Raw genomic sequence first — 12,327 nt, 5'->3', positions numbered from 1 at the left:
TTCCACCTGCCAGGCCCCGAGCACCCTAAGGACAGACATTCCTTTGTTCAGGACCTCGCCCCATATCTCTTCATCGGGCTGTTGATTCTTATCTTTTGTAACGAATTGGTAATCTAGTAGTAAACCGGTTCTGTCCGTCATTCTAGCAAATTTATCAGACCCAGGGAACCTCTGAGTTATAGCCAGTGGGTCTGAAGTACAGGGGACAACCTGGACTTGCAACTGGCATTCTGAGTTGCAGGGGAGGTTTGGAACTTCCAATCCACAGCCAGCTGTCAGAAGCACAAGTAACCTGAGCTTGCTTCCAGCATCCGAAAGGGAGGGCAGTCTTGTGGGACTGAGTCCTTTACCTGCAGGATTTGATTTTTATCTCCAGGTAGACAGTATCAGAATTTAGTTGAATTCTTGAGACACCCTTGCTGGCATCCAAGAAGTGCTTGTTAGTGTGGAGGGAACCTACACCCCCATGTTAGAACTGGGTCCAAGAACCCCATATAAATATGATGCTAAAAAATAAAAATTTCTAAATTTGTTATTCTAAATCAGTGCATATGTACATGCATACACATGTAACTAAATTAATAGATAAGAATGGGGCTATTTCATCTATAGCATTGGATATTTAGATATTCATGTTGGCCAATAAATTCTTAAAGTAATCTCAGAAAAAAGGGAGGCTGCCTTGAAGTCAACTTACATTCAAGCACACACAGTATTTTTTTAAATTGTTCTTTGTCCTCCAGAATTCCTGAGGGCATTGCTCAATTCTGATTCACAGACTGTTTGCCCAGCTTGAAATGGCTCCACGTTGTTGTTTTTTAGTTGATATTTTCCCTACATCCCTAACAGGGAATCTGCTTCTGGATTCAGATTGATCATTTACTGGAAGCCTATGATTTCTATGAACCTTGCTACTTTCACAAAGTACCTACACAGACATTCATATAGAAATTCAACTTTAATATGCTTCACTAAAACCAAGTTTTGTTGGTCAAAGTCAGAAAAATGACAGTGATGGATGGGATAGAAGGGAAAAGAGCAACCTGGTTCTTATGTAGGATGACAAGGCAGCAGGCCTTATGTTCCTGTTCCATAGAAGGACAATGTCAGCTGATAAGAAGGTAAATAATTCTTTAAAGACTTTATCATTAAAAATTTACTAAACAAAACTCTTTACCCCAACACTCTACTTTTTTTTTTTTTTCCAGAGAGGAAGGAAGAGTGAAAGTGAGATAGAAACATCAATGATGAGAGAGAATCATTGATTGGCTGCCTCCTGCAGGCCCCCTACTGGGGATCAAGCCTTAACCTGGGCAAATGCCCTTGATGGGAATTGAACCTAGGACCCTTCAGCCCGCAGGCTGACGCTCTATCCACCGAGCAAAACCAGCCAGGGCACACTCTACATTTTCGTTTCTGGAAGAGGGAGTTACTTACCTCTGCCTCTGCTGTCAACTGTTTCTTCTTTGCAATTATCTCTTTTATGTCAACCCGGCCTAAGGAAAAAAAAGTAACTTTTTAAGTTGATGGATACCAGCACAATTTTTTCCCCACCAGCACTATTTAAATCATGAAGTTGAAAACCAAACAAACAGAAAGGATGACTATGTAAACTACGGTACTACCACGAAACATGACAGCTCCTGAAAATGAAGCGTGAGTAATATAAACAGAAGGAAATTTATACATAAAAATGCTAAGAAGAAAAAAAAACTACTATATGTATACACAGTAATTACAACTATATATTAATCATATAATGCAATAAGATACAATTCTGACAGCATGGGAAATTAGATTCTCTGAGTGGATCCTGCAACTGTGACTAAAAATGCACAAGCAACATTAAAAAAAATAGATAAATTGGACTTTAATATTTAAAAAAACAAAAACATTTTTTTGCTGCAAAAGACAGGACACTATCAAGAAAATAAAAAGACAAGCCACAGAATGCGGGGGAGGGGGGAGGAATTTACAAATATAATCAGGATCTTGCAGCCACAATATATAAAGAATCCTTACAACTCAAATATAAAGACAAATAATCCAATTTAAATATAGGCAATGTATCTAATCAGACATTTTTCCAAGAAAGATATAGAAATGGCCAATACCACTTGAAAAGATGTTCAACATTACTGGTCATCAGGGAAATGCAATTCAAAATCACAATGAAATTTCACTTCCTATGCACTAGGATGGCCATAATAAAAAACACATAAGTATTACCCAGTTAGCATGGCTCAGTGATTGAGCATCGACCTATGAACCAGTACGTCACAGTTTGATTCCCGGTCAGGGCACATGCCGGGGTTGCAGGCTCGATCCCAAGTGTGGGGCATGCAGGAGGCAGCTGATCAATGATTCTCTTTCTCAACATTGATGTTTCTATCTCTCTCTCCCTCTCCCTTCCTCTCTGAAATTAATTATATATATATATATATATATATATATATATATATATATATATATACATACATACATAAAATAAGCTCTCGTTAAACATTTTTTGAATAATTCCTGAAGAAATAATAGAATGGCTTTGCTTTCAGCTCTGCTGGATCCCCAGCTGCACTGCACCTTTTCCAGGACTGGTTCAAGGAAATTGGGACTTAAGAAACCGAGGGATATAACTCCACACAAATAAAGCTTTCTACCACATCTCATCCTCCCGTGGGGGCTCTGGAAATTCTTATTCCAGCAGCATCCCAAGAACCCTACTCCCACTAGCAACAAAGAAATTCCACCCGTGCAATTCTCTGATGACACTAGCAAAGTGGTTTACACTTCCCATCTTCACTTTCTCACTAGCTACTCATTCCCAACCTATTTCTGCAACTCTTCTCTTTCAGGGGTTACTAATGGAGCCCAAATTTCTAAATCTTCATCCTCATTAAACCTGCTACAAATGCCAACATTTATGAACTATTTATCATGCATCATCTCATTTATTCTTTATAACAACCCAGTAGATAAGCAAAAGAGTTGGTTTCATATCTATTTTAAAAAATGAAGAAACTAAGAATCAAAGAAGTTAAACAACTTGACCACAAGTCACATGGCCAGTAAGTAACTGAACAAATAAGTAAAACTAGGGGTTTTCTGTGCTCTAGTCATGCAATGTGCATCATAAAAAAGTTAAAAATAAAAACAATCAAGGCCTATAGTGACTGAATTCCTAAAGATGACTAAAGAGTACTAAGCAGTGACTAATAACCATTCTTCGTTTCAGTTATTTTAACAAACATATTCTTTTGTCTCCTTGTAGCAAGTACAGAATTAGCTAGTGCGTAGGCACTAACAGATTTTTATTGCCTAGAAGTTCAAATTCATTTTAAAATCCTAATCATTTTCTTAAAAACTCTCAATAAGTATGCTTTAGAACAGCGATTTTTAACCAGTGTGCTGCAAGAATTTTTAAAACATTCAATACCTGACTATTTAGTCAGAGGTACTGACCTCTTTTCCCTAAAATTGTCAAATTAAAAAAAATGACAGCCAACACAACAGTAATCATCCAGTGTGAATGAATAAAAATTACATCTATTTTTGTGTCAGATCAGCAAAAAATATATTTTTAGTGTGCTGCAGAATTTTAGTAATTACTTAATTTGTGCTGTGGTATGAAAAATGTTGAAATTTGCTGCCTTAGAAGAAGGTCATCCCGGCCTCGCCTTGCCTTCCAGAGATATCAGTAATCTAAGAGTCATGTGGAAAGGTACTTTTATGTCCAGATAAAGAACTATTGGATTTAGAACTATTCCTTGAAAGATATTTATCTATCTTTAAAACAAAAACGGAGATAAAATAATTATAGTCTATCTATCACTTTTATTGCTCCACTGACCTCAAAAACCTTCTAAAAATCTCAACTAATCACATGTCTGCATGACCATAAATAAGTGGATTCTGAACTAGAAACAAGGGTCAGTATACAAATATTCATACAGAAAAGAAGAGTTAATAGATAACATTGAAACAATTTAGCTAGCCATTTTGAAAAACTATATTAGAGATCTCTAACACTTATTATTAAAAATAAATTTCAAATGGATCAAATATTTGAATCCGAAAAGCACTAAGTAAAAAATTTGTCTTCCTTACATGACAAGAAATCTAAAAGCAATAAAATACATGATTACATAAAAACTAAATGTGGCAAGGCACACCATAAGCAAAGTCAAAAAACATAGAGCAAGTTAAAAAATATTCAAAGTACATAATAATCAGAGGATTAATTTCCTTAATAGAGAAGAGCACTTTAAATAAAAAGAAAAGAAAAATAATAGCCACCAGATAGGGTACAAAAATGGGCAAAGGACATGAACAGAGCTTTTAAAGAAAGAAATACATAGTCAATAAGTATATTTTAAAAGTTCTCTACCTCACTTATAATTTATGAGAACAAACTTATGCTATGTGTTTTGTTCCCATCAAATTGCAAGTTTAAAAAAAGATCAAACCTTGGCATATCAGGATTGTGAGAGATGTCTGACTGCAAACAGGATATAGAGTATGGGGCAACAATATAGATGGGAATATTAACTGGTGTAACATTTTAAAAAGTAAATTTAGTAACATCTTAATTTTAAATGCAAAAACTCTTTGACTCAGCAATTTCACTTTTAAGAATGTATCCTACAAGTACTAGTACACTAGCACTAGTAAGCAATGCTACTGTTTCAAGGATCTTCTATACAGCACTATTATAATACTGAAACCTTGGAAATAATTTAAATGCCCATCCACAGAAATAAGTTAAATAAATTACCAAGCATTTGTGCAACAGAAATACTACACAGATACTTTTAAAAGAATTATACTTATATACATATCCTGAATAAAAAGATGTCTAAGAATTACTAAGTTTAGAATAAGCAAATTGCAGAAAATATTCCAAACACAATGCCACATATAGGAAAAGAAACAAAACATGACTACTTAAGGAGAATTATTACTTAATGACTTTCTATGATGCTTGCATTTTTAAATTAGTATATATTACTTTAAAACTTAAAAATTTATAAGCATATTTCAGCAATTTTTTAATGAAACCAAAATATCTTGCATTTTTTAAATTAGGACTATGAAGAGAAAATAGCCCCAGTATTTAGCATGAGGACAACAGATTGAGATTTTAAGGGGGTAATATGAATAATCTACAAAAGCAATAAATGGAAATACCAATCACAATTGGTCTATAACTTTTTCAAAGCTAAAAACAGATTTCTACTCTGTAATCAAAATAAATCCAGAAACTATATTACTCAATCAGAGTTAACTTTGGTTTATTTTTCTTTTATCACACACCTGTATCAACTGTGTGGGTTACCCACACAGAGCTGAACAAAACTAGGTTTACAGTTGTGAATATGCAAAACAGAGTTAATAAAACTATTGCAATAATCATAACCTGTGTGTCTCTTTCCATACAAATAACTATAAACCTACTTTTGTCCACCCCTGTATATGCAATAAGAGAATTAGCCTTATTACCATTAAACTTTTATAACACCATATGATCCCATTTTTAAATCCAAAGAGAGAATGTCTGGTAGAAATATTAAAAGATTTCATGTAAAAACAAAACACAACAAAAAGATCTCATGTAGATTTTAATTCTTAGTTGATTTATTATATATATAGCAGAGAACTGTAAAGCTACCTAAGGATCTGGGACAGAGAGCTTCAGCACCATCAATGAGGAGATAAAATAATACCTTAATGAATCTAGTGTTATATATTGTAAAAAGTGCCTTCACATTTGCCCTCCTTTGTTCTGCAAGAGGAAATCTAAGCACTAACAGGCTATAAGTCATCCACTACGTAGGCAGTCAGTCATGACTACGTACGCAATAAGACTTCAAGCCCTACCTTCTCATTTCCTCCTGGCCTGTCCAATTTTGTCTTCCTATCTATGAAAACAAAACACAAATCCATCTGTACTACTCCCTCTGCCCCAAACAAAACACCATACACATAATCTATATTGTCTTAAACTCCATGCCTTTGCGAACCTCTATCTTCTGGCCTGAAAGCTCTCTCCCAGTCTCTTGTTCAAAGGCCAAATTCTACTTCTGTGAGACTTCCTTCCATTCCAAAGCAAGGTACCCCTCACCCTGTTGGTCTCCTATTCCATTTAGTTACTATAATTTACTTAGCTCCTATTTATGACATAGGACTGCTTTCTGTTTTAGTATCTTATTTATCTGAACTATTAGCAAACTTGGTACACTGCCTTATACACAGATAGATCAAAGGTGTTTAACAACACTAGACTAACCTGGAGACAGTAACCAGACTTTAATCTCAGATGCATGTGTTGCATGTAAGGGCATAAGTAAATGACAGCTAAGACCAATCCTTATTCTAAGTGCCTAGAATTCCAAGATTTAACTTTTGATAAAGTTATTAAAACTAGATTCCAGAATGTTCTTTGTTTTATTATTGACTAGTAGCCTTGTGCATGAATCCGTGTGCCAGTAGCTTGCCACTTCCCTCTTGTAGGTCTCCGCCCACTGCCCTGCCTTCCTGTAGCCCTCCCCATAGCTTCTGCCCTGCCCCCTCCTATAGCTCTCCACCGCCTGCTTGTAGCCAGTAGCTCGCTGCCGCCCTCCTGTAGCTCCCTCTGCCGCCCCCCCACCCCGCACTCTCCATCATAGCTTGCTGCCCTGCCCCCTCCTGTAGCTCTCTGCTGCCCACTTGTAGCTCACTGCCCCACCCTCCTGCTGATCCGTGATCCGGTCATTACTCGGTCGGTCGTTACGCTTCACGGTGTAACGACTATTATTACATCTTTATTATATAGGATTTTAAGGAGAGAGAGAGAATATTGATTAGTTGTTCCGCTTATTAATGCATTCAATGGTTGCTTCTTTTATGTGTCCTGACCAGAGATCAAACCTTGGCATATCAGGACAACACTCTAACCAAGTGAGTTACCTACCCAGCCAGGGGCAACAATGTTCTTGGTAGAACAATGAAAATGTTAAAAAATATAAGCTCTTTCCTCAAACATTTTATCCATACATATTTCTTGCAGCTACACCTTTAAAAACTGTCATAAAGTGGACCATATTAATATTTTCCCCATTAGAAAATTGTTACAATTTATGATTATATTCCTGCCCCGGGTCTTGGCAACACATGGAGATAAAATCAGGAAGAATATATCATTAGAAGCAAAACATATCATAGACTTCCTTTCAAAATAGTCAGGTTGTACCTCATGCCCCATTATTTAAAACTGAATGTACCCGTTATGCCTGGGCAAAATTGTACCCAAATGATTTTTTAGCAATTCTCTTAGAAGACAAATTTGCCTCAAATACATTTCACCCCAGAAAACAATAATCACTGACAATATTTTATAGGCCCTCTTAAAATTTGAAACCTTTATGGGCTGATCTTTTAGCATAATTCTTTTTTAAAGTTTAAAAAGCTGTCAAAGAAAGTACCAGCTAATATCTTCCATTTCTTTTGACTAATCTTCCTATAATAAGCTAATACATTCAATCTCCTTCTTTTGACCTTAAAAGCTATAAAAAGTATTAATTAATATTCAGTAACTTTATTTCTGCTGGTAACTATGTTACCTCTCGTTACACAAAGCATTTTTCCAGTTAGTGAAATTTTTCATCTCTCAGAATACCATATTATTTACTCAAAAGGTTACATCATCCATGACTGAAAAGAGTTTGAAGTAACAGGTACTCCCATATTGCCACTGGGAGTGCAATATTTCCAGAGGACATATTTGGCAATCTCTACCAAAATAATCATATAATATGCATTCCCTTTGACCTAAAAACAATTTTCTTGGAATGTATCCAAGGAAAAATCACAACCATTTGGACTTTTGCTTATCTGCTTTTTCTAAAACAAATATACCGTATTTTCCGGCATATAAGATGACTGGGCGTATAAGATTTTCCTGGGTTAAAAAGTCGTTTTATATACCAGAAAATATGGTAGTCCAATATATCTAATCCATTATATCTAACACCATCAATATAGTCCAATGTACCGTATTTTCCGGCGTATAAAACGACTTTTTAACCCAGGAAAATCTTATACGCCCAGTCATCTTATATGCCGGAAAGTACAGCACTTTTGCCTTTATCCTAAGGGAGGTGGGAGGGAATGTACCCTCAACCTATTCAGTAGATAAAGGCTCTATGTGGACTGGTCAGTTTTATGATTAGATGCATATATTGGATGAAGGGGCAAGATTACAAAATAAATGATTTTTTTTCATTTTTTTGCCAAGGGATTTTCAAAATATATTACAAAAGGCTGAGAGACATACAAAATCATATCTAATAAAAGAGTGATATGCAAATTGACCATCACTCCAACACATAAGATGGCCGCCCCCATGTGGACACAAGATGGCTGCCACAAGATGGCCGGCAGGGGAGGGCAGTTGTGGATGATCAGGCCAGCAGGGGAGGGCAGTTGTGGGCGATCAGGCAGCAGGGGAGGGCAGTTGGGAGGGACCAGGCCTGCAAGGGAGGGCAGTTGGGGGAGATCAGGCCTGCAGGGGAGGACATTTGGGGGGGGCAAGCCTACAGGGGAGGGCAATTGTGGGGGACCCAGGCCTGCAGGGGAGAGCAGTTAGGGGTGACTGGGCCAGCAGGGGAGGGCAGTTGGGGGGACCCAGGCCTGCAGGGGAGAGCAGTTAGGGGTGACCAGGCCTGCAGGTGAGGGCAGTTGGGGGGGACCAGGCCTGCAGGGGAGGGCAGTTGGGGGGGGGACCAGGCCTGCAGGGGAGGGCAGTTGAGGAGGACTAGGCCTGTAGGGGAGGGCAGTTGGGGGGGACCAGGCCAGCAGGGAAGAGCAGTTAGGGGTGACCAGGCCAGCAGGGGAGGGCAGTTAGGGGCAATCGGGCTGGCAGAGGAGCAGTTAGGCATCCATCAGGCTGGCAGGGGAGTGGTTAGGGGGTAATCAGGCTGGCAGGCAGAAGCGTTTAGGGGCAATCAGACAGGCAGGCAGGTGAGTGGTTGGGAGCCAGCAGTCCTGGATTGTGAGAGGGATCCCAGATTGGAGAGGGTGCAGGCTGGGCTGAGGGACACCCCCCGCCCCCGAGCACAAATTTTGTGCACCAGGCCTCTAGTATGTTATAAAATATGTTCTTTATGTTCAAATATTATATATATAAAATAGACAAATATGCAAATTGACCGCACCTTCGCTACAACCAAGCCACACCCACCAACCAATCAGGACGAGTATGCAAATTATCCCAACAAAGATGACGGCTAATTTGCATATCACGACAGCGTAGAAAGAAGCCAAGAGCTGCAGAAGGGAGCAAAGCTGCAGAGAAGCAAGCAAGCGGGGGGGGGGGGGGGGGGGGGGGAGAAGGGAGGAGCAGAGGCGGGGCCAGGGGAGAAGGAAGTTGAGCAGGCGGGGCCGGGGAAAAGTGATGGGGTTGTCTCAAAGTGATATATCACAAGGTAGTTCTAGTTGCGTCTCAGAGTTCTTGATACCAGTGGTGCACAGCCAGCGATGTGAATCAGCACTATCCAGCAAGCTTTTCCAAACGTAACATTCCTGGACCCTTCCCCTGAGATTCTGATTCAGTAGATCTATAATGGGGTCCAAGAGGCCGTTTTTGTTTGTTTGGGTGGTTTCTTTTCATTCTACAGTAATTATATATTCCCTTGGATGGTTAACTTTGTATGTCAATTTGACTGGGCTAAGGGAAGCCCAGACAGCTGGTAAAACATTATGTCTGGGTGTTTGCAGAAAAGAGAAGCGGTTGAACCAGTGGACTGAGTGAAGAATACCCTCTCCAATGCTGGAGGGCCTGAGCAGAATGAAAGGCAAAGGAAGGACACGTAGGCTCTTCTTGCTTGACTTGCCCTGGGACAATGCTGCTCCTGTTTCTTTGATTCTCAGTACTTCGAACTTAAGGTTTAAAAAAATAGACTAGACCTACAGCACTGGCTCCCTGGTGTAGACAGAAGATTGTGGGACTGCTCAGCCTCCACTTAGGCAATCCCTCATGATAAATCTTTCTATGTAGCTACATATACCCGATTGGTTTTGTTTCTCTGAAAGGCCCTGACTTTAATAAATGCCCCAATTGAAAACTGCCAGTAAGATGCATGTCTCTAACTTTATGCATATGAATCGTCTGAGAATGTTATTAAAATGAAATGTTATTCAGTAAATGTGAGGTGGGATGTTTCTAATAAGCTACCGGGTGGTGCAGATGTTCTGGGTCCTGGTTGGTGGGCCACATGGACTGGCGTAGCATGTTGTCTTATAAGTCCTTAAAACTCAAAGGCCACATTTTACCCACCTGCTTATTTCCCAAAGTGACCAAATATTTAAATAAGTAGAGAAACACAATCTTATTTTCAGATGAGCATTACTTAACATTAAACCAAGAAGGAGGTCATACTTAATTTACTAGTAAGCTTAAAAATTCAATTTTTAATATCTAAAACCTGGAATAATTAAAACTTAATATTAACTAAACAATGGGGAGTACTGAAAATATGTAGAAATTAGAGTAATTTAAACACATATTTAAATTGGGACATAAAGAGAAAATTGTATCTGGTGATAGAAAGTTTCAATAAAAATTAATTTTTCTGTATCTAAGACAAACAAAATGGATTATCACCCAGTCCCTAAATTATGAAAGGGGAATGTTTCTACCCAATATTGACTCAAATTTCCCATTTTATATCACACTAAAACTAGCCCATATGCAATACAAATATTTCGTAAGTAGCTAATTAAGAGTACAGCAATCAATAAACTTCATTATGCAAATGTAAGCTAAAACATTTTGGGGATCCAGCTGCTCATATTTACAATTAAATTTAACTCGGAAAAGCAAAAGAATGTTTCTTTATTTAAGAAGTTCATGATGCCAGAGAACTTGTCTCAAAGTTTCACTTCTATTTGTTAACCAAACAAGCCTCAAACTTTCAAATCCTTGTTGAAATGAAACCTATACAAATGTCATTGCAAAATAAATAGCCTGATGCAATAAATGACATCAGTTGGAGCTATCAATCTTAAGTATAAACCTTGACCTTAACAAGTACTATGTCATACTTATCTTTGTATTCATGTGCTAAACAGACTTGAATATAAGAATAAAACTTCCTAATCTCTCTACCTCTCCCAAGATTTATAGCCGGTAGTGAACTAGGTTAGTTATCCTGGTTATTACTTTCAGTCTCATTACATCTGTTAAGAGAGTAATTAGTAGTACTTATTCATAATAATCCAATTATGTTCATTGCATATGGAGGGTTATTCATTTAACTCAGAGCTCCATGAGGACTGATCACTGCTGTAAGCCTCAAGCACCTAGCAGGGCACCAATCATTATTGGTAGGTTAGGTGGTTGAAGAAATGAATAAATGGATGAATGGTGTCTAAAACATAGTAGATACCCCAAAAATATTCACTGAATTAATTAAGAGATTGTTTTCTAATGTATTCATTACATGAAACACTATGTAATATAAATCCTACATTGAAGTATACATTGCAAACTCCATTTACATCAAAGCTCACCTCTATGAGATGTGCCGTGTCACCAGTAGTATCTAAGGTGGCTGTGACCAACCATTAAATTGGTGTTCCTTTACATTCTCAGTATAGTTTTCCCTTCTGCATCTTTGCAGTGCCTGCCAGCAAATCCATGTATAATAAAGAGAGCTAAAGAGATGGCTCAGTGTTCTAGAACATGAATTTGCTCTCTTTCATTAATCCACCTCAAAAAAAAAATTAAAAGCCTCACCATTACTAGGTGTCTCTGGGGCCTGCTTTGCAGGGTTTCCCTGGTCTTCCTTTTCTTCAGGATCGTCACTGGACTTTGACAGCCGTTTTCTTAGAGACATCTCCTCGCCCACCATTGTGTTATCTAGGAAAGAAGATGCAAAAAGTTTTGAACCAAGTATCTGGTTTAGGAAAATTTCACAATATCACGATATTTAGAGGTAAAAGAATGATATATTCTCTCCCTTCTGTTTTACTTTGATCATGTTTAAGCATTTTCTGAGTACAAGATACTATAACAAATGTGAAGAAATTAGTCCCTATAAAGTAACTGGTTTCAAAGGCTCTTATTTAAACATAGCCCTCATTCTTAAAGAACATTTTAATTGAACAAGGCATAAGTATGTGAAAAATCATGTAAAGGTTTCACAGAATAGAAGGTATCTGGACGTAGTCTTGAAGGAGGAGAATAGGGCACTCATGGGTAAGAAAGGGTTAAAATAAGGAGCCCTGTTCAAGAGATCACAACAGAACGCATTACAAGAGGACAAGAAACAAGCTTTTGTTGAGTATCTACAT

The 12,327-nt window shown here is 38.0% G+C and overlaps 1 protein-coding gene across 1 annotated transcript in view; it reads right to left on the bottom strand.

Annotated features, from left to right (window-relative positions):
• SOAT1 (sterol O-acyltransferase 1) overlaps window positions 1-12,327 on the bottom strand; it is a 47,160-nt gene that overhangs the window by 23,123 nt on the left and 11,710 nt on the right. The window contains exons 2-3 of the mRNA XM_079761033.1: window positions 11,771-11,893; window positions 1,438-1,496 (exon numbers count right to left, since the gene is read on the bottom strand). Coding sequence (XP_079617159.1) covers window positions 1,438-1,496; window positions 11,771-11,885 — 174 coding nt within the window. The 5' untranslated portion in view covers window positions 11,886-11,893. The remainder of the gene's footprint in view (window positions 1-1,437; window positions 1,497-11,770; window positions 11,894-12,327) is intronic.

Source organism: Cnephaeus nilssonii (genome assembly GCF_951640355.1).
Source record: "Cnephaeus nilssonii genome assembly, chromosome: 21".
NCBI classification, from domain to species: Eukaryota; Metazoa; Chordata; class Mammalia; order Chiroptera; family Vespertilionidae; genus Cnephaeus; species Cnephaeus nilssonii.
Note: the sequence above shows the minus strand (reverse complement) of the source record. Positions and strands in the feature narration are given on the sequence as shown.